The 23,081-nt window shown below is 39.9% G+C and overlaps 1 protein-coding gene across 3 annotated transcripts in view; it reads right to left on the bottom strand.

Annotated features, from left to right (window-relative positions):
- Positions 1-10,612: 10,612 nt before the first annotated feature.
- SHISA9 (shisa family member 9) overlaps positions 10,613-23,081 on the bottom strand; it is a 178,166-nt gene continuing 165,697 nt past the window's right edge. For 2 of the 3 annotated variants that reach the window (XM_039732655.1, XM_039732654.1), the window contains exon 5: positions 12,879-13,246. In XM_039732655.1, the coding sequence (XP_039588589.1) occupies positions 12,879-13,246 (368 nt within the window). Of the gene's footprint in view, positions 13,247-23,081 lie in introns of all 3 variants that reach the window. The other variant, XM_039732656.1, reaches the window with a different exon arrangement.

Raw genomic sequence — 23,081 nt, 5'->3', positions numbered from 1 at the left:
CGTGTGTGCATCCCATTACAGCCTAGAATTTGTCTATGAATTCTGTGGGAGCTCTTGGGAACATGTTCCTTTTCTTACCTGTTCCCCTTAAATAGTGTGGGCTAGATTATTTGTCCCAGGAAACTGACAGTCAGATGACAGATAGGTTGTTTTATACAAATAACTGATCTTGCAAACTGAACTAATTAACTTTTTAACTGAACTGATACAGAAAATGAACTGTTTCATCCTAAATAATGGAGGAAGTCCATTCAGGCTAGGAAATTGAACCTGTGGTTTTTGGAAGCCCTCTCTTGCTTCTCGGTTCAAAGCCTCCTAACTCCCTTCTCTATTCTTCTGCCCTTTCAAATGTTGCATGGAATTCAGAGTCATGATTTATTCAGATTGTAGCTCTAAGCTGACTTGCAGAGGCAGGCTCTTTCCTTACCTCTGAGATCACGTCATCTGTGTGGGATGTTATATTGAAGATCAGGATTTTGACCTTTTAAAAACTGTGGCTGGCTGCCAGGGAAGGACATGCAATGAAAGAGCTACTGTTAAATGCAAAAATGAAGTTGATATTTGTAATGTGCAATGAGACAGTCGGAGTAGTTTGTGCCTCAGGATTCTTTGTTCCCAGACAGTCTGTAGCATGTCTGAATATATGTGCTTTTAGCTGCTGTGTAAATCTGTCTAGGCAACATTATGCACTGATTTGCAATTGCAGTGTAGCAACACTGAATTTGGGGGAAACAGCAGATACCTTTATGCTTCTAATTACAGCTTTCATCTGCTGCTAACTGATAAAAGGATGTGAGAAAAAACTCATTCCTAAGGAAAAAGACTTTCTGCCCCATCTTTGCTTTGGGCCTTGAAAAGAAAATAATAGGAGAGCTGTAATGGCCTTTGAATGGTCCATCTTTCTTCAAGAAGGGTTCAGAAATATCTAATCATTCTTGACAGAATCAGTTCAATGTTTCTTTAAAATCATTTAGCAATGGAAACTCCACAGCCTCTGTATATAATGCATTTCATTGCTTGTCATTCCACACCATTCAAAAGGGTTTTCTTTTAATACTTGACTAAATTGTGCTTACACCAATGAGAAGTTTTTTTCCTGTCTCTGGTGGTGCATGTTATTTTCTTCTTTTTGGCAGCTCTTTGCATAGATATAATAATGTAATCTAAAATATGATTTATTGTCAGTTGCTGACTAAATTTTGACTTAAAAAAGAAATCCTCTGTGTTTTTTTTAAATATCAAGGGATCAGTGTCAGCCCCAATGTTTATATATGTCACTCCTTACCTGCATTGCCAGTGGTGTAAGCAGAGAAGCTGAAAACTCTCAGAATAACCCAGGCTGGAAGGGACCTTGAGTGGACACGTGGTCCAACCTTTAATGGGAAAGGGAGCCTAGATGACATGAATCCAGCACCCTCTTCACTCAGGTGTTGAAAATCCAGTGATGGGGATTCTGCCACATCCCTGGCAAGGTTGCTGCAGTGTTTGTTTGTTCTCACTGTAAAAAAAAATAAATAAAAAAATTGTTTCTTTTACTGAGATGAAATCGCTCCCAATGCAACTTGCACCCAGCTGTACCTTATCTTCTCCATGTGGCTCCTTGTGAAAAGACAGCATCCATCCCTTTTCAGCTACCCTTTAAGGTACTGGAATAATATGATTAAGTTCTTCATGAGCCTTTCCTTCTCAGGGAAGGTTAGGATGAGACCTAACTCTTTCCATATTCTAGACATGAACAGTTTTATCCTCTTTTCAGGGACTCTATTGCAAAATATGTAATCTGTACATAATACTTCTCTTCAGTTATCTGTTCTGCAGCATAAACAGCTGCAGCTTTTTCCATTGTTTTCCTTGCAGTTTGTTTTCTCTGCACCTTTGCTTATTCATACTCATTGTTTAAGTGATTATAATAACCTTACTGATTTCTTTTCTTCCCTGATATTTCCAGTTGACCCTTGTATCTCTGCAATAATGATGGCCAAGGCTTGGCACAATATTCTAGCTGAGGCTTTATTTCTTCTGAGCAGAGTGGGAAGATTAAGAATTTACTATTTGACCTGTCTGAATTTCCTGACTCATAGCCAGTTTTCACAGTGTTAGAGTCCCAAGCCCTGTGTTTTGCAATTCTGCTGCCTAAACTGTTATTCTGAAACTTGTTTGTCTATGTTCTTATTCCTACCTGTCATATAGACTAATGGTGTGTATGTGATACTGTGCAGTATCCTCAGTGCTCCATCCTGTTTAGTTCATGCCCCCATGCTATGTGGTGAACACCTGATTCCTATATTTTTCTTTTTTTTAAGCTGACAGGAGTAACACATAAATTTAACACTTTCCCTCACTGACTTAGACAATGAAACACAAACGCATTTTGATAGTTTAAATCAAACTTTTGAAGAATGTTGCCTGATTCTTCTGTGTGGTCTATTAGAACGTTACTGATAATTGTGTTCTTCCATTAAGGTAATATTTGACAGTAGGCTAATTTAACTCACATTTCCCTAATTTACTATGAAAATGGCACAAACCAGATTAAGAAATCTTGATAAAGTAGATGGTATCTACTGCTACTTGCCATCTTTTGGATTAGAGACCTTACCATTAGAAATGAGCCACCGACTTTTAAGATGTCACTGGGTGGACTCAAGGCAGAAATCTGCACCTCTATAAGGATGCTCAGGAGAAATTTTCTCTGCTTACCAACGAAGCCCGAGAAGTGCCTTCCCTGCTAACATTCCAGTTGTCTGAAGTTTTGGAAGAGAACCTCATGAAACAGCTTTCTGGCAATTCTTCTCCTGTTGCTAAAAGAACAAGACAAAAAGAGATGAGAGAATAGAGCTCCTCCCTATTACAACTTCAAGCCTTACATACAGGGATATGCACAGAGGAATTAGGATTCTGGGTGTATATGAGATAGTCTCCCAGGGGAAACAGGCATGTCATGCAGCTTGAGAGATTGTACAGCTTGAAAATAGTAGAAAACATGATATGGAATCGTATGCTAGGAGATAAGATGCTTTTTATTCCCATCTGTGCTTCAGGGGTTGAATTGGCAGCAAATTCGAAAACCTTTACTAGGCAACAGAAAAGATCAAGAAATATAGTATATGCATAGCAGGGCTTTTGGCAGAACCAAGTGTATGTCCTAACTGGATAATAGAAGCAGGATCTTAATGTGCAGCAGGCACTTTCCAGATGTCTTGTGTTTGGTTGTTTTTTGGGTTTTTTTGAGATCTCATGCTATGTCTGTTTTTGCAGAGTCTTTATGGACAATAGATATTTGACCTATAGTTAAAATGCCTTTCTCCAAGAAAAGCCCCAGCCACTATTATTTTTCTGGCATCTATTCTTGTGTAACATATGGATATGTCCCTCTGCGGAGGTTGTGTTGTCTGTCTCAGCTGCTATTCCACATTGATAAAAATACTGGTTCTCTTCTCACTTGTATATATTAACAGCTTGGGTGTAAGTGAACATATATGCCACAGGTTCTGGAGACTTATGATCTCCAAGGGAGAAAAAATACCTCTGTTTGTTATGGTGTCTCTCATGTGGTTCCCTTATGCAGCTGACAAAGGGGAAATTAGCAGATGGTGTAAAACTTCTCTAGTTATTAGCAGGCAGCACTATCAAGTCTATATGTTTTTCCTTAGTGCAGCCAAGTCACTTCTGAAGTTTTGTAACCTTTCTCCTGATCTAGTGGATTTTTAATTTTTTTTAATAATCTGGTTTTTCCTCTGCTTTGTTTGATGACAGGAATATGCCCATTCTGACATTAATAAACCCCAAATTTACCAGCCAAACAGAATCAACCAGCCAATCCCCAGAGGCAGCGCAGAGGAGAAAGGAAAACACATTGCATCTTTCTGAAGTAATGTCCTCTGGCTGCTTAACCATATCAATGCAAGCTTACTCCTGCTGGTGTTGGTAAGCTGCTCCCTGGGGAGTATTCTGTGATGCTGGCAGTATTAACAGAAGGAGTTACACACCAGGATGTCTTGTCCATGTGTTTCCCTTTTTTTGGGCTGTTCTTTTCTTGTCTGTGTATACATATATATAGGTATACAATATATATTCATCCCATTATCAGATTAGACAATAGAAAAGTGTTTTTAAGGCTGTTGGTTACTGTAATATTTTCCACAGAATAGCTATGCAGTTTTGTAACTCTGTTTTTTTCAGAAGCTTGACCCATCCTCAAAGGTCACAGCTGAAGAGTGAACAAAGGTCACAGAACATATTGGAAATCATTATTAGAAAGAACTTCATCTTTCCCTGAAGTTGTTTAAATGCATTGGCTACACTTCAACCTCTGTAGTGTTATCGTAGGAGAAAGTATTATTATGCAGTTATAATGCCAGTTATGGCTGGAATATTATAGATATGGGAAATAGGATTCAAGCTGGTGAAACACTCAATATTTTCCTTTACTGAAGTGTAGCATCTCCTCTCTTCTACCTGTTTACTCACAGTCCATAAAGACTGAGAGTAAGACAATCGTTTTGAAAATATATGTGTATTGTCTTCCTATTTTGAAAAGAAACATGTTTAAAATGGGAGAATGATTTTATAGTGCATATGGGAGCCCTTAAAAAAGTAATTTTTTCTATTACTAACTTATCAGATTAGACAATAGAAAAGTGTTTTTAAGGCTGTTGGTTACTGTAATATTTTCCACAGAATAGCTATGCAGTTTTGTAACTGTTTTTTTCAGAAGCTTGACCCATCCTCAAAGGTCACAGCTGAAGAGTGAACAAAGGTCACAGAACATATTGGAAATCATTATTAGAAAGAACTTCATCTTTCCCTGAAGTTGTTTAAATGCATTGGCTACACTTCAACCTCTGTAGTATTATTGTATGAGAAAGTATTATTATGCAGTTATAATGCCAGTTATGGCTGGAATATTATAGATATGGGAAATAGGATTCAAGCTGGTGAAACACTCAATATTTTCCTTTACTGAAGTGTAGCATCTCCTCTCTTCTACCTGTTTACCCACAGTCCATAAAGACTGAGAGTAAGACAATCGTTTTGAAAATATATGTGTATTGTCTTCCTATTTTGAAAGGAAACATGTTTAAAATGGGAGAATAGATTTTATAGTGCATATAGGAGCTCTTAAAAAAGTAAATTTTTCTTTTACTAATCTGTCAACAAAGTGCAACCCTGAAGATAACTGAACAGTGATCATCAGTAGATCTGGGAGCCATAGGAAAATTTCATGCTAATACTCCTCCAATACTTCTGTCTTTAGAGAATATTTCACCTAATAAAATTCTCATTTAATAATAAAATACCTCGTACGCAGTGAAGTAACAGCCTATGGAATACCAGTATTTATTGTGATTTTCATTTTGTGTAGAAATATGTAAAACATCTTAGTAGGTAAGCAGCTAAACATTAACTAAAAGTCAAAGAAGCTATAGAGTGTCTAGCATGGGAGGATTTGAAGAAGCTAGGCAGAAATTCATAAGGGAATTGTATCTGGGACTCAAAATCCAATATACTTTGATGCTGTTTATAGAAAGTGATAAGATTTATACCTGGATTTTGACTTTATGCAGACTTCAGTATCCTAATGGCTGGAGTAGCTGTCTTTCACAGGGACTTTGAATGTGCACGTTGAAGCCAAGCAACAGCCTGAGAGTGGAGTCTTCCCTACTCATTATGAGCTGTGTCAAAGGTACGAGACATCCAGGGAGATGAGATGAGATGCTGGCAGGGTAACTGTGGTTTGCTACAAGGCAGTGTTGCAGCCATTATTTTGTCGAACTGCAGTCTCAGCTGTAACTCAGTCTAGAAGATCTGTGCAATCCTGTGGTGTATCTGCTGCATTTCCTTTTCTGTACCATTTAGTTGGTGTCAGGTTGAGAAAAGTCACTTGTAGTGGAGTCTAAAAGTTCTGCATATCAAAGAGTGAACGTGTGTTGTCTGTGGGTTTTGGTTTTCCACACGCTGACAATCCTGCACTAACTCAGCAGTGTGGGCTCAGGGCCTTTGCTGTCACAGTCGTGCTGTACAATGTTGTGCCACTTGCTGTGTTCAACAGGGCACCTTTGTTATGAGCACTCTCAGTGTTGCGCTTTTGAGATTCATCTTTTAGAATAGAAAAAAAAAAAAGACAAAATCACAAAAACAAACTCATAAATCACATTTAGTAAAAACCAGAGCAGTTTGCTCTGCACAGGCAGACTTGTGCAGAGTCCTGTGCATCACAGCATACACATGCTGTCTCTGCTTTAATGAATCCTGTCAAGTTGCTCTCTATCATCCTTAGTATTATTCCCCAAGCAGTAATAGCAAAATACATTACAGCCCTAAAGGACACTTTTCATCCCTAAACTTTAGACTGTTTCTTCTGTAGAATGTCACATTCTTTAGTATTTAATTTTCAAAAGCATTAAAGTAAATTAGAGCTATAGATCCCATCTTCAAAATTGAAATAAGGCCCCTAAAATGGAGTGAGGCAGTTAGGTGGATTTTCCAAGTCACTGTTACCCTTCAATGATGTTGCAAACACAAATGATTTAGGGAGTCAAGCTCCAAAGCTCAAGTGATGTAAAATGTGTCTGTACATGCAGATGTGCACAAAGCAGGGTTGTTCCCCAAGAACAACTGTGGCGTGAAAGGTGAGAGCCCAGGTGAGGTGCTGGGTGTGAGGTGGTGCTCAAGAAAGCTGCAGGAGTTCACTGGAGAGCATCAGTTGTGAAAATACCACACAGACCTCATGACCTCTTCAAAGGGGTGGTGGAAAGTCACAGCCAACTTGCAAAGCCAGTACTGAGGCCACAGTAGTCCAGTCTACCTTTGTGTCTTTCAACTGAATGATTTTTTTGCTCCTAGTATAAGAGAGAGTCAACAGGCTGCCTCTGTGCTCAGTAGCCAGTGCAGTCTCCTGCAGGATGTGTATGAAAAACTCCTGCTGAATTGTAACTCTGCCTTGAAAAGAGGAAGAAAAACAGCCATCCTTGAGCTCTCTTACCCCTGTAAGGACAAAGCAAAGCCTAGCTTCTCTTCACCCGTGGCAGAGGGGAAAAAAAAAAGCGTCGTTTATTATAGAATCATAAAATGGTTTGGATTGGAAGGGGCCGTAAAGATCATCTAGTTCCAACTCACTATCCAAGTTTTTGCTATGTTTCCATTGCTTAAAGAAATAATAGGTAGCAGGTAAAGCACTCTTTCCTCTCGGGATCAATTACTTCAAGGAATATGTTCACTGAAACTGGCCAAACTGTCTCTAATACAACTACAGTGATCAAAATGTCAGTGTAAGCCCAAATCCCAGAGGGTGAACTTGAGGCCAACTGCTGCATGCAGTGAAAAGAACATGCTCCTGCTCAGGGAGTGTCAGTGGCTTCACTGACACACCTGCTGCTGGGGAGGACTTGTTTCCTTATCAAATAATGCTGCCAATGACCACTGAAAGGCTTATGTTTATGATTGGTTTTCAGTCCTTGTTTGTAGCTCAACCTCAGATTAAACAGCAGCAACACTACTTGATGTTCTCTCTTCACTTGAAATCATCACTTTTGATAGCATATGGTTCTCCCAGCCTTATTTATTGTGAGGGATGCACACCAGGCTTGGCGTACAGGTTCAGAAGATGAACTCTGCCAGCACATCAACCCCTATTCATGAGCAACAATGCCTCTTACCATGTAAAGGCAGGAGAAGTTGCCAAGTGAAGGCTGCTAGAGTTGACTTAAATAGACAAGATGCAACTGTCTGTAGCCGTGTACTACAGAATGCACAGACAAAAACTGAATTCTAACTCTGAATTCTAGCTTTACTAACAAAAAATAAAACCTTTCACAGAATGATTGCTTGGGGATGAAAAATTAGCTTCAAGTTTCCTGCAGAGAAGGAGAGGTACAGAGCCTCTTCATGCATCCACGAAGGACCTGACTTAGTACAGCAGTGCTTCATGAACTTGGGTGCAAATTGCATCTTATTCTTTTCTGATATGTGAAATGGGAGCAGCAGTAATAGATGGGGGTTCTGAACTCAGCCTCAGGTTAGTCTGAATCTAAAGCTTCCCCTTGCCTGAATGAGTCCCTTAGCTCTGCAGGTGAAAAATTAAATTTAAGAGAGAACACCTTGCTATTGAACAACACCATTATCTTGTTAGAAGAGTGTCTGTGGGATGAGAAGGGCCTATTTAGGGAGCATGGCCTGTTCAGGATTGTTTATTTGGCAGATTCTGACATAGGAAGAATGCCCAAAACTAGGATCAGGCTGTCACAAAGCACTGTCACTGGGGACAAACACATCTCTCATGCTTTGCTAACATGATAGGGCCTGTGCAGCTGAATGAGGTGTGTCAGTCTCTTCATGATGCATCTTCTGCAGAAATGTTTGCTGCATCCCTCATTGCATTTGTATGACAGCAGCTTTTGTGCAGATATGGGGTATAACCAGTAATATAATTTGGTCCTGGCGTTCATTAGTGCCTTGATGGGGAGGAAGGGCCTGGATTCATGCTAATGTTACTTATCAAGTTGGCAGGTATGAGGATTCACCTAGCTTGCAAGCTGAGCAAAATTTGAGTCTGGAAATGTCTAAAGCATGAATTCCAAGATTGTTTTACAGACACTTTTCAAAATAGAGCTGTATGACTTTCCCACTGATAAAAACAACAATGTTCACTTTTTGGTAGTGTGGTACTCCTCCTACGATCACATTTTAAGTAGCAGATGATATATGAGATTATATAGTTTAATACAATAATATTGCCTATCATAACTGTTTTTAGCAAAAATAAAATTATCTATGCCAAATAGAAAGATGATATAATTACAGTGAAGACTATATTTATCATTGGAAGTCCTCCATGTATTCAAGTGTAGAGACCAGGATTAAATAAAGTGCTCAAGATTGTGTGCAAAAGGGATTTGTGAACTAGGGTTATTTATTTAGTACCCAAAATTCAATAACCATTCTATAAGAACAGAGTAAAGCATGAGTCTTTTCCCAGATCTATTAAAATCTAAAGTTGTGAGTCGTGGAGACACCTCATAGTGTGAAATCTCATGAGACCTGATCCTTTATTTATATAAGCTGGCACATCCTCAGTTTGTGTAAGCTAGGGACAATGCTCTAAAGATTTAGTCATGAGAACATATGTTTCCAGGGTAAAGGGCTCTAAACCAGAAGCTTTTGGGCTTTCAGACTCCGTAGCTCTGTGCAGGAACATCATCCTTTCTTGACAGTGCACTCCTCTGTTTGTAGTCACTGCATCTGTGTTAAGATCAAAGAGCCTTATGGAAGAAATGCTGGTGGGAGCCCAGTGCCATTCTTGCTAGCGGTGTCCAAAGGGTCAGGCTGTCATAACAGAAAAAAAACCATGTGGAAACACAAAATCACATTCTAGTGGGTTTTCTTTGGAGGTTTTCATGTACCTGGAAGAACAAAAGCTATGCTGAGACACTTCTACTAGCAAAGCAGTTGGCCCTTTTGCCATCTGTGATTCCAGTGAGGAATTTGCTGCTAGAAACAACATGGGCATGGATGGAGCTGTCACAGGAAGTTGTGTCTACTGCAGGTTAGGCTTGTGTCCCACTGGTTCCCCAGGCTTTCCTGTGGGTCACAAGGCTGCCCAGAATTTTCCTGGCACTGACCAAACTCTGTATGTCTCTCCCAAGCCCTCTGACAGAAAGGAGTTGTTTCTGTAGTTGTATCTGTGGCAGAGAAATGCTCCTGTAACAAAAAATGGGACTTTAATGAACTATTTACTGGCACCATAACAGTGTATATTGAAAATGAGATTTTTCTACTGTATAAAAAGGCTAATTCTGGAGATTTCTGAATTGATGTTTTCCCTCTGATAAAGTGTCATGGCTTCCAAAGACTCATAAACTGTCTAAGGAATTTGCACCAGGTCATGCAGTAAGAGGATTCTGAAGCTGGGTTTCCTGACTCCCTGTTTCTTCCCCTGAAATTTATTCACTCTCATTTTAGCAAAGAAAGGAGAAGAAACTACCCAAACTCTCTACCAAGGTTCTGTCAGCTTTACGAGCCATTAGCACTACTGAAATCCTGTAAGGACTTTCTGTTCCAGCAGACTTGGTACACAGATGTTGTGCACAGGATCTTCTCTAATTAATATATAAAATTTTTGAAGCAGTATACTTCAGTGCTCCATTTGCTCTCGCTGAGTAGTTGTAATGCTTGGACGTGTCTGAAGCTTATTGCAAAACTCCCATGCATTCATGCCTCTGCCCGTGGGCATGCTTACCTTTTTGTTGTCTTTCCTCAAAACATTAATTAACTGATCAGGTGGCACAAGGTGTGACACAAGCCTGAAGGCTTACAGGGCACATGAAGTTTTGTTAGGCTGGCAATCCCTGTGTATCTTGTATTGCCCTTAACAGGCAGTCATAGAGTCACAAAATGGATGGGCCTGGAAGGAGCCTCAGACATCACCCAGCTTCTCCATAATGCAGATCACTTGCAGTTATTTCCAAAGAACTCCTTGTTCACACTGGCAGAGGCAAACCATCCTTTGTGCTGATATGAACCCCACTGGCTGCAGTGAAATGCTCCAAAAGCTCAGTTTAGACTTAAAAATTGGCCCAGTGATACAAGTTTAGGAATGAGCCAGCAAGTTGGATTCACTTAGAATCAGTTTTATTGCCAGGTAAGAAATTCATAGTAATATAGTGAATACATATGTTTACAAATAAACATTCTTAAAAAACAAACAAACATTTTATTGTAGGAAGTATTATTGGTATCATAAACTCTGTAGTTAACAAGTATTAACACGGGTTTACTTACAGAACATACAGTTACTAAAATATTTCCACATAAAATATGCTCAAGTTACACGAAACCTGTGTGAATTAAGAGTGCAGCTGTAATGTGTATCTAAAGCATATGGGTTAACAGCAACATTCCATAAAGGGTCAAATTAAGTCAGCCAGTTGTGAAGGCAATAAAGATTAAAGGAATAAAAGTAAGATAGTGGAGAGTCTGGGTTGTGTGCAAAGTATTTGTTTTGTGGGCTTTGTCTACTTCTGATAGTCTTAAAACATATGATCATAAAATTTAGCAGCACGCTTATGGAGAGATACCGGTGCTCTCAGGATGCAAATCAATCTTGATATAGCTAAAAAAAATGGTATCTCCATGTAACCAGATTTCAAAATCTTAGCCCTTGCATCCTTGACTAAGCAGAAGCACTGACAGTCAGCTGAGTACAGTAAGAAATGCAACTTCCAATTCTTCTTACAACAGTTCTCACTCCTCCCTGAATACTCTTCCAGTCCTAATCTCCTGAAGAATTGACAGCTGGTGAGAATGCAACTGTAGTAGGACAGCTAGTTGGGATTTAGCCAAGTGACTTGTGTCGGGGGAAGGGCAGGAATTACTGAAAGACTGAATGCATTGCCTGCCACCCCATCCCAACTCTGTCTCTTTGTGGATGTGCCAAAGCCCTTACAGGCCCAGGACTGTGAGTTTGCTACCAGTGCCCAGTTTGAGTAGTTTTACTCACACTAACAAGGCATCCTGCACTTCAGAACCACAGTCAAGGCCATGAGTCCAATTGTTTGTTTAGTTTAACCCCAGATCTCTGATGTTTGAGGCTGGACCAGCCTCTTCCACCACACAGCCCACCAAGAGGGAACACCACTAGAGAAAGCCAAACGACAGAGACAATATACCAGATAACATTTACTTGAACTACAGAGAACTACCATGGCTAAAAGCAAATACAAAATGAGAGACTAGAGGGGAAAAGTTGAAATTGGGAAAATGAAGGGGCTAACTAAATAGTTCTGACTGTGCAACCACTGCATGGAGATGTAGTCCAGTTTCCTTTCAGAACAAACAGAGGAGGCTGAGCAGGGCAGAACCCTTGTCATCCTTAGCAAAACATGAGGAAATAGCTTAAAGGAACAGAGGGGTCACTTTGAAGAACAAGACTGTCATTGAACAATAGTAATACAGTAAAGGCACCACCCACGCTTAATTTCAGTCTGAAGCAGTTGAAGATAGGCAAAACATTTAGGTGAAGAAAAAATCCTGACAGTCTGCAAGTGAGAATAGTTACCATCTGCCTGAAAACAGGAGGACTGAGAGGGAATATTCTGATGCCCTTTTTCCCCCAGCAGCTTTCTGTGTCATATGAAGTGTCTCTTCTTATTTTGGAGGTTCCCAAAAATTTCAAATCAAACGTAGTAAACTGAAATGAAATCTTCTGCTGTTATCATCCTGCTGAATTCTCTACCAGCCAGAAAGGTCCCATATGCTCTTAATCATAACAGTCTTTATAAATTTCTTGTGAAAGTGTCTTTGTCCCTTATTGTATATATATTTTTTGCGTTCTCTATAGGATGGTGTGAAAGTACAATAGTAGATGTTAGGGATCGTACCAAGATGGTTGCTCTCGGTTTTTCACAGGTCTAGTGATTATTAATAGATTTTATACAAAATTCCTCTCTGAAATAATATATTACAGTATATTGTTTTCTCTCTCTTCCTCTGTCTCAAGGCAGGAACATAGTGTAAATGTTTAAGCAGACATAAAGTTTCTCTAGATTGTGCTACTTCTCATCATGGATTTTAGTTTCAAGTAAAAAAAATTTAGTCACAAGGGTTTGTGTTCCATTGTGAAATACAAATGGAGTTTATAATTCAACCTTCAGTGTGTATTGCTGAATGGTATTAACCCACTCTTCGGCCTACAGCTGGCTGGATACCAAGAGTGTCCAGGTGAAAGTTCCTTCCTTCCGTTTCCTCTTTTTTTGTTGTTTAATTTCTTTTTTTTTTTTTTTTTGCCTTTTGGTTGAGTGTTTGTGTTGTGTATACATTTGCGTGTGGTTTTTAAAGGATTTCATTAGAAAAAGAAAAAAAAAAAGAGAAAGAAAACAAACTCAAACAGTTACTTCTGTCTTGCTGTTGGTGATGAAGTATGGCTGTGGGCCCAAGTAGTGCTGGCTGCGGGTGGTCAGCGGGTCACTTAGCGTCGGGTCTCCCATGCCGTGCTTGCCCTTGTTTGTGAACGCTTGCCGCCTCAGGGACGGGTCGTTGGGATCCCAGGTCTTGTAGTGGGCGTTGTAGCCCAGGGGGTGTGTGTGTATCTTGCCCACCCTGGATTTGCCGTTCTGCCGGGTGAGCCCGCTGTCGATGGTGTAGGCCCGCTCCTCGTCCAGGCGCACCGGGTGCAGGGGCAGGCTCCCCTTGGCTGCCAGCTCGGCCAGGTGCCGGCGCTTGGTGTAGAAGTCATCGTTGACTTTGTCAGCTATTTGGGGTCAAAAGGGGGAGGGGAAAAAAACAATCAGTTGGACGTGAGAAAAATTATTTACAGCAGGTCTTACACAGTTCCATCTGCAGGCCAGAATGTTTACAGGTACATCAGTAAGAGAAATCCACACCACCTCCTGGCCCTTATTTTCTGCTCTGGGGCAGAGTTTTGGATGCCATTGTGCCAGGCTTTCATACATGCAGACAAAACCCTGTTGCCCTTGAAGAAAGGACTGTCCCTGCCCCAAATCACTCAGGTTGTGCTGGCATTTACATTATGGGGCGAAGTCCTATCAATCTCATCACTGTTCATGTCACATAGCACAGGAAATTCTGGAAGCCTACAGAAGTACACAGACTTTCCTGGGAATACTGCAGCATCTTGGGTCGCATTGCTGTGTGAGAGCACATCCCTTAAAATGCGAAGTGACTCACGGGTGTTTAACCCAGCCAGCTGTAAGGTCTGGTGGTGTGTGATAAGTTGCACCCGTTTCTGTTCAATAATGCCTCAGGGCAATATTAAGAATGGGATCTGTTCTCCTAAATGGTCGGAAGTTCACAACTGTTTTATGGGGCTGAAAATGCTTTGGGTTGTTGAAGGTTGGGTATTTAACCGGTGATTTTACAGACCATGAAAATCCTAAATTCCAGGTTCTGACATAATTTTCTGGGGTCAGTGCCATTAAGAAATACAGCAACAGCCCTGCCAACAAATACTGCATTGCAGTTCTCAAATCAGGATTTTGCCCTCTGTGATTTCCTAGGCAAATGTCTTCCAGTGCACGCATTTGCTCAAGTTTGTTATTGCTGGCATTTATTTGGCCTTGCTTGAAAGTATGAACCATGCTTAGGAAGCTAAAGGTATTCTGCAGCAATCCAGCAACTCATTTCAATTTTGAGACTGAGGTTTAAAAGCTTAACTGAATTTCATTTTTTAAGATCTTTCCTTTTATGTAAAGAGTGTTTATTTTCCCCCTTCAAAAATTTAGATGTTCATTTAAGATAGTGCCAAATACGTAGATCAACTGGCACTGTGTTAATCAGCAGTGGTGTGCTTGGAATATATATCGTGTCAGCCTGGATTTGACTTCTGCTGTGCCCTAGCTGGATCCATCCATTTTCCTTGAAGCCATGCCTTGTAAGGCTTCTCTGCAGAAGTCTGGTACATGCAGCTGTCTGTACAGCTCAGCTCCTTTTGCCTTCATGAGGTTTTTAATTCCCTGCACTGTTTTTTTGTGTAGCTTCCTTCTTTTGCTCTTGCCCAAGTATTCCTAGGAGGCTTTTGTTGCACTTTGAATTTTCTCCCTGTCTCTAGTTCTGAACTGGATGTTTATGCAAGGCAGGGAAATTCCCAGGAGCATTATATTAATCTTCAAGATCAGGCTTTAGTTGTGCATCCCCCTTGTCCTGGCCCCTCAACAGGGAGGAATATTACCAAAGGCAGTTGGTATTTATTATGACATTTTTTGTATAAATGACTGTGCAACTGGACTCTGCTCTTAAATCCTTAATTGTGTCATTAAAGAGGTGTTTCATCTCCAGTAGGCTGAAATTGCTCCATTCTGTGCTGTCAAATTGGGCTTTGTGTGTTTTACCCAACTCCATCTGTTTCCATTTTTCAGGCATTGAGTGACTGCTTTTCTATAGCATACAGGTGTCTTCTGCTTGAAACAAATCACGGAATGTAGATAATGGCCTGCTCTCATTTCAGCCCAGGGTATGCAGTTGCAATTGCTGATAGACCTGTCATGTGTTACAAAGAGAGTCTGTGAAGTTCTGCTTTGATTTTGGAGTGAGTTGTTTCATTTAGAGAGCTGTAATCTGAATAATCAAGAAGTTGTATCTATTTCTCCCTGAAAGAGCTGTTTCCAGTTCTACATGTTCTACATGGCTTGTCCTTTTAATTTGTTAATATTCTCTGAATGTCACAGAACCATTATGAATAAAAACAGGCTGGAAATGCATTTGCATTACTATTATCTCATTAATCTGTTATCAATAATTGAAAAAAATGGTTGCAGAAAAGGCACTGTGAATATTCACACAAGTCTTCATTTATATAAATTTTTACATCAAAGGCACTGCAGGCCAGCTGTTAGGGGAGCGATGTCATATGACTTAGACCTTGGCTATTTATGAAAAGTCACACTAGCTTATATAATTTAAATTCAGCACAGTTAATTATGTCCAGCTTTTAATAGAGATACACTTGTATGCCTGTTTCACATTTAAATTAGTTTAATTTGCATACAAAAATTAAAAATTTAGCTAATCTAACATAAGAATAGAGTAAATGTATAAGTTTGTAGTTTTAATTTTGTATTAGTTATGTTGCAGCAATTTGTCTTCTGTAGCCATGATCTTTAATCAGCTGCAAGGTAAATAATGACTTCTCTTTCTAGAAATAGCAGTAGTTATGCAGCTATGTAAACAATGGCCAAAAAATGTAGATATTTTTATTGCCTGGCTTTTCCTGCCACTTTTCCCTTTGAGGCCACAACAAGTTCACTCTATATCCTCAGCTTCTGTTAATTTTTTCTCACTCGCCCCTTTTCCCTCTGCAATGGTCCTGGGTCTCTGAATTTTATCAGAGATTAGATATGCCACTCAGATCTCCAATCACACTGAGGATGATGTCCTACAGAAGAGTAAATTGTATTTCTGTTGTATATAAAGGAGACCTTTGCTGTTGAAACAGGGAGGAAGAAATCAGCCTCACATAGTCTGTGCCTCTGACATGTCTGAAGTTGGTTTTGATCTTATTTATGCCATGTTATAATGCCAGATTTTCAACTCTTTGTTTCTTATGGAAAACCACAAAGTGAAACAATTAATTCTGTAAATTTGTTTCCATTAAAATTGTTTTAAGTAATATAGTCCATTGTCCCTTTCTAGGGACTTCTCAACTGTTCTCTGCAAACTGGGCTTGAAGAAAACAAACCAGGATGAGAACTGTAAATCCTCATCAGCAAAGTCAAGCAGAAAGCTGGCAAACAGCTGCCAAGTGGCTGATTCTGTTCTGTGTGGGAGAGCTGCTGTTTGTGTTTGTCCTGATCAAGGAACACTTTGCAGGCTTTGCCTGAGGACTCTTCCCTGTGCCTCGGAGGGCAGTGCTGGCCGTGGAAGGCAATGCTGCGCTGAGCGTTCTAACCTCCCTCAATCCTGTTTTCTTTCTGCGTGCAGGTGGACACACAGGCACTGGTACCAGAAACGGGGGGAGGAGACACCATTGCAGTAAACATGAGCAAAATCAGCAGTGATAAACCTGAATTGTTCAGTTGTTCAAGAGGGCTTTTGGCAACCCTTAGCGCCGTCCTTGCTCTTTCGTGCAGGTTTCATAATAGCAGTGAGCTGTGCTCTGTGTGAGTGACCTGATGCTACTACAGTGTAGAAACAGGCTTTATCTTTTCATTTTCAAAGCAGGAAAGATTCAGAACAGTATTATTGAGTACAGTTTTGTAACAAATGTTTTACCAAGAAAAGTATATTAATAGTATCCTGAAGCCAACTACTTTGAAAATCAGCTGTGAATCTGAGGGAGTTTGTTTTTCTTCTTAAGCGGACCCTATAAATATTTTGTGGACTTTAAACATCCAAAGAGATATTTTAGAGGATGGATTTGTTGTGTGACCTTAGGTACATGACTCAACTTCCCTCTGCCTCGGTTTCACCTGCTGTAAAACGAGCTGTTAGCACATTGGAGGAGGTAGTTGTGTTAGGAAGTTGAATTGCTATTTGTAGAGTATTCCGAGAATTTGGATGAAAGGTGCTATAGAAGTGCCTTTTCCATTACTTCTGTATCTTGATTGGTAAAAATATGATTTAAAGATATCACTGTTGTGTTTGAAAAAGGAGTAAAAATTATAATAGAAGGGCTTTAATTATGAGTGTTATTGTGTTCCTTCTTCTTGGTAGCTAATTATAAAAATGTTCTCAGTTTCAATATTTCTGTTAGGCTTTTACTTCTTTAAGGTCTTGCACCCATTTAGTTACTGTTTTACTGTTCATCTGGAAAAAAAATGTTGAAATATGTAATTTTTTCCAACCTTAAGTGTGAGTCTGCCATGACATGGAAGTTTCACAATCCATAGTTATGTAACAAAAGCATGGAAACCAGTGAGTCTCTTAGCAAGTAAATACCATGGATGAAAATGTGTTTTTGTGAATATCAGTGGCAAAAATCCTTGTGGCAGCCAACGGGCCAGAATTTCTCAGTGAGCTCATTTGAATATAAGCCATATTTGAGAGGTGGCCCTGAAATCGTAATGTTCTGTTCTCCACCTTAAGTAGTCATCAAGGTCACTGTGTAAGCACTTGTGGCATGGAGTCATGTGGCCATGCCTTATCATTGTGAATTATTATTATTTTTTTTTGGTAAAATGTTACACGAGGTTTTAACTCTTTTCCTTTCTGACAATGCTCTTATCTCTGTGGGTCCATAACATGGCTCTGAATACTCACACTGGTTACACTTACAGCTGTGGGAGAAGGCAGAATCCTGAAAGACAATGCTGTCCTACAGTTTTTGTGACAATAGGCACCTAGGAGTGGGAAGAAGCCTCTGAAGTGAGAGAAGAGAGTCCACAAAGGAGTGAGCCTTTATAAAAGCTCTAAAGACATTAAAAAACAAACAAAATCAAAACCCTAAATCAAAACTTCTGTGTGAACATACAGTCACAGTCAAAGATATCAAATTATGTAGGAACACTGTTTCTCACTAGATGTTTGCAGCATTGTTTGTTATCTGAAAGTATTTTAAGAACTAGTTTGTGAAATGCAGAGCTTTATTCTAGCCAAAAAGACTGTATTTCAAATGAAGAGCGAGAGATGAAGAAAGCAAGCCAGTGCAAAGTGCTGAGGACAGGACAGCAATGGAATTGCTACCAAGGCACACCCTACCACAGCTGCAATGAAGTCAGTGCCTGTCTGTGGGAGGTTCCTCTGTGAGGCTGTCCCTGTGCTGTGTGCAGCAGATTGTGACAAGGCTTTGCTTCCACAGCCGTGGGTTTGCTGAGACCGTGGTGTCATTACCTGAAGCTGTGGGAGACTTCTCTTTCTCTAAGTAATGGAAGTGAAAACTCAAGGAAAGAGAGAAGGGTAATGAATCCTGACTCAGAGACAACATGAGAATTTTGCCCAGGGAAATACTGGGCTGCTGCCTCTGGTGGTGCTGTTGATCCTCTCTGAGTGTGTGATTGCTTATTCATTTGCCTTTCCAAGCTAGCATCTAAGACAATATGTTCAAAGGCTTCCAGGACATAAACCAGCTCTCTGTGTGAGAGTTCTTGCAGGATTTCATCTGAAAATCAAAGTATCATTTGTACACTAGCACAAGTTTATTCTTGGGTGAGGGGAAAAAAACTCACACAGGCAGAGATTGTATTAGCTGCCCCTAGGTATGAATTGGATCCAATAAATTCACAGAAAAGTGTATTCCATACAGTAAAACAAATAACTAATGACCTCTGTTTTGAATTAAGGGGCTCACCAACTATCATGGATCATAGAAGAATTTGCTCTGCATGAGCAAATGGAGTGGATTGGAAAACAGACTGCATGGGGAAATTTCATCTAGACAGGATTCTGTTGGTAGAATGGGGAATGGGCAGGATGATGTGAGAGATCTGTCTGTGGCCAAGAGGAGGGAGTGTGGTTGTTTCATGGCTGCTCACTGTTCTCATCTCACAGGCATTAGGGTGGCTCTATACAAGTTGGGGCAATTTTAAACCATACTAAATTTCAAGAATGGACAAATGCCATTTAAAATCATTTTTGCAGCCCTCCTTCTCATTCTTGTATTGAGTTTGAAAACTCAGAATTCAGCCTGTGGCCGGCATTGATTTCTGTCCTAAATATTTGGTTTTATTCTAATACCATTTTGCCTTTATTCAAGAGATTCTGAAAATTAATACTATTTTATGTCTTTGGATTCTTTCCCATGGTTTTTATTTCCTAGTACTGACAGAGGTAAAGACAAACACATAATGCATAGAACCCAACATAAGTTTTGTAGAACCTACTTTTTGTGGCTCAGTGTTATTCCTCTCCTGGCCCCCTTTACCACTTCATCTATTTACTGATTTCTTACAGTGATCTGGAGAGAGACCAAGCACGAAAAGAAAAACCATATCAACCTTTTCTTCTCAGACATTGTTTGAAAAGAGCTTGTCCACCTCCAGACACAAGACTACATTTTGTTTTCCCAGTGAAATAAAATTATTTCAAGATATGAGACATGAAAAAAGATAAATATGTAGGCCCAAACATTTCTTCTCTTCTTTTGATTATTTTTGTGACAGTTTATGAAAGGCTGAGGAGGCCAGAATATTCCTGGGTTTTGAGACACATTAGGAATGGTTTAGGACAGGAATGTAATTAGACTGGGTAAGTGAAGCCTCCAGTGTCAGCAATGCTCTTTAACCCCCACAGCAAAGTCTGCTGCCTGGCTGGGAACACAGAGACAGATTTTGATGGACTCCTCAGGCACCAGACAGGATGTGTGCCTCACCAGAAGCAGGGCTGCCATTCCCTGGAACACAAGAGTAGCCACATGTCTGGGAGCACAAGTGCCCCTCTTCTGACAACGTGCCAAAAAGCACAGCACTGCAAAGTCTGGTTTTTTCTTTCTGTTTTTCCAAATGTTTATTTACTGTGTGAGTTTAGGCAGGTTTCTCCTTGGACATGTAAAACAGATTTTCCAGCTGGGCTTTGTATACTTGCCTGCATTGATTTGCATAGTATTAAATTGCAATATTTATGATTTAATTTTGCAAAGTGCTGCAGTGATATTGTGATTTGATTTTGATCAAAATTCTCCAGACACACACACATTCTGCCTAACCTAGGGACCAGTGGTATGCAGATACTCAAATCTAACCAGTATAAGAAAAACAAGACTTTTCCGGACTAATCAGAATATAGGCTCTGTTAACCTGGAAACAAATGGTGGCTGATTCATGTTAAATTAACATTAGAATTGTAAATGTTTTTAGCAAATATGAAATCTGTTGCATGCAGATAGACAAAGATCACACTGCTTGGTTGTATGCTCAAGTGATTTAACATTTTAAATTCAAGCACCAACATGCTAAACTACTGGTTCAGTACTGTACAATGAATGATAAATTTTAGAAGGAAGTAAGAGCACCAATCCTATTCTTGATCCAAGGGATGAAATTGTAAAAGAATTCTAAGAGAATCATGTATTAAAATCTCTGACTTTTCCTTGAAAATTCAGCCAGTGGCTGTCCTGTAACTGTAAATCTGTTTTTTCATTATTTTTTTTTCATAAAGCCCTCTAAGCTTGTGGCTTTTATGGCATCTACAATGGCAAATAAATATGAAAAGGTCTACTGTGAAATTTTTATTTCATTTTATCTCATTTAAACATATTTATCAGGTTTTTTACTGGAAACCTTATATATGGTATGAAAACTTGCCTTTTGAAATAGAAACTATCTAAGGAGTCATGCTGTCATGCTTAACTTCTGAATAAAGCATGACTGCAGCATAAACTGATTTAGGAAAGGAGGGTTTGGCTCGCTTTCTAAAAATGCTGTCCAAAGCCAAAGAGGTTAACACTTAGGAGATTTGCTTAAAAGGCTTCTTCCACTTCTTCCTCCACTAATCTTGCTTGCTTTTTCACTGGGTGGTTTTTAATGCTTCTCAGGATAAATCTGATTGTGTCAGAAGTTTTGTGACGCTTCCATACATCAACAATAACACAAAATTGTTTGTAACCTTTTTGGTTGGTGAGGACCTTCCCTTTGTCTAAGGGCAGAGACTCCTCAGGATTGCAGGGGCTGCTCCCTCTGCATCTGCAGGAGCAGTGCTGAGCACCCAGAGCCTGCCCTGCACCCTGCTCAGGCACCCAGAGCCTGCCCTGCAGCCTGCTCAGGGGTCCCCCTGCTCCTGGGGGCTGCACACAGGGGGCTGCACACAGAGGGGATGTGGGGCACAGCAGAACAGAGTTCACTGTATTCTGCAAGGGGCTTTAGCATCTAAGAAAGCCTGTTTGGTTTTCCTTCAGGTGTCAATTTACCTTATCTAACGTTGACTGAAAAAGCTGTGCTATTCCTGACCACGTTTATTTGTAATAACTGTTCTTAGCATGAACATAATTGAATTTTCTTTTCACATGTCGCTGTTGGCATTCTTCTGTGTGCTCAATTTTGTTTTCAATTTTAATACTTTTGATTGATATTTTTTGTTTCTTTTCATATACTGCTGGTTATAACTCGTACACATATAACTGAATCAGCTACAGATGAGCTGCAAATACTAGATGTGATGACACAGGACGCTGCATGAGAACACAGAGAACCCAGTTCAGAGTCTGATCATGTAATTAAGATGTGGTTTTAGTGCTGAAATAGACTTGCATGTTTATGCCTTTCAACTGCCATCATACTAGATGTACACTATTACTTCTCGACATGAAGAAAGGCCTACAGGCTTTTTGAATTGTAAAAAAAAAATGCTAGTGATGTAATAGCTATTTTTTGCCTAATTTTTTTATTTTATCTGTTTGTTAACTGCTTTAATTTGAAAGGATTTCTAGTAATTTTTCTGCATTGAAGTTGATTTTTTTTTTTTTTCAAAATAGTTCTGGCATAAGTAGTTTCTATTACAAAGTTATCTTTTTCTACTCTTTTCTCAGGAGGAAAAGGAATTAAGTAATTTCATAGCTATACTTATATTGAGTTCTGGATTTTCCTTCATTTCTTCTTTTCCTGTCTCCCTCTTTTTAGACTCTCTGGCATTTGTGTTATTAAACTCTTGAGCATGGTTGCCAGAGGTTTCCAAACCAGAGACGTGTGTCAAACTGAAAGGACCTCATGCTCCCTGGCAATTCCCAAACTTGCCATGTCAGAAGAAAAATGAGTTTCTTCAGGTTTTCCTGCAGCTTGGGTCCAGTCCAAGGCAGAGCCCTCACAGAAGGCAGCAGCCCTGGTGACTGCCAGCCAGCCCAGGAAGAGCTGGAAATGCAGCTCCCTGCCATGAATAGTGAATGGTGGCACACCAGATTGCAGCCACAGAGGAGTGAACAGCTCCTCTCTCCCCTTTTCCCCAGGAGCTGCAATCATATCAATTGCTGGGCAAAATGAGCAGCAGCAGTGCTGAGCAGCAGCTCTGCCTCCTCCCCTGTGGCAGGGCCCTGGCTGCTCTCCACAGCAGCACCTTCCACAGCCTGGAAAGCTTTGCAAACCCTCCCACTGCAAACCTACCTGTTGAACTTCATATTTCCCTTAGAATGGAAACAAATATCTTTGTGGTGATTTTTTTTTATGCTGTAGTATCGTAACTACTCAAAAAAATCTGTTTTTTTTCCCCAGCTTCTCTTTTCCCCTTATTCTTCTTCAAATAAGCTGTTAGAGAAAGACTATTGCAGAAATTAACTGTGCATTGCAAATCATGTTACTGCTCTTCCTCCCTCCATGCCTCAAGCTCTTTGTTATTACAGTATGAATGTGTAGGAATAAAGTAATGGTCTCTGTGACTTTTATGTGTGCAATTTCTTAAAAACACATTTACTGTCTTTAGAGCCCCCTTTGCAGAACCAAAATAGCAGACAGATAATTGCTGCTATTTATATGATATTGTTAATAGGGGATTCATTCCTGTCAGTTGTCTTACTACCTCTTGTGTTCATGGGTAATCCTGAAGAACATTGCACTCTCCTTTTGACATACATATATCCATGTACAAAGCTGAAAAGTCTTAACTCATGATATCAAATGTTGAACACAGGTATGAAACTCTTCCTGCAAAAATATTGCCATACATTACCTACAAAGCTAATAGTCCAGAGGGAAAAATGGGTGGAGCATGTT

The sequence above is a fragment of the Passer montanus genome, unplaced genomic scaffold (assembly GCF_014805655.1).
Source record: "Passer montanus isolate IOZ18808 unplaced genomic scaffold, ASM1480565v1 scaffold8, whole genome shotgun sequence".
Lineage (NCBI taxonomy): Eukaryota > Metazoa > Chordata > Aves > Passeriformes > Passeridae > Passer > Passer montanus.
This window is presented reverse-complemented; position numbering and strand designations above follow the sequence as displayed.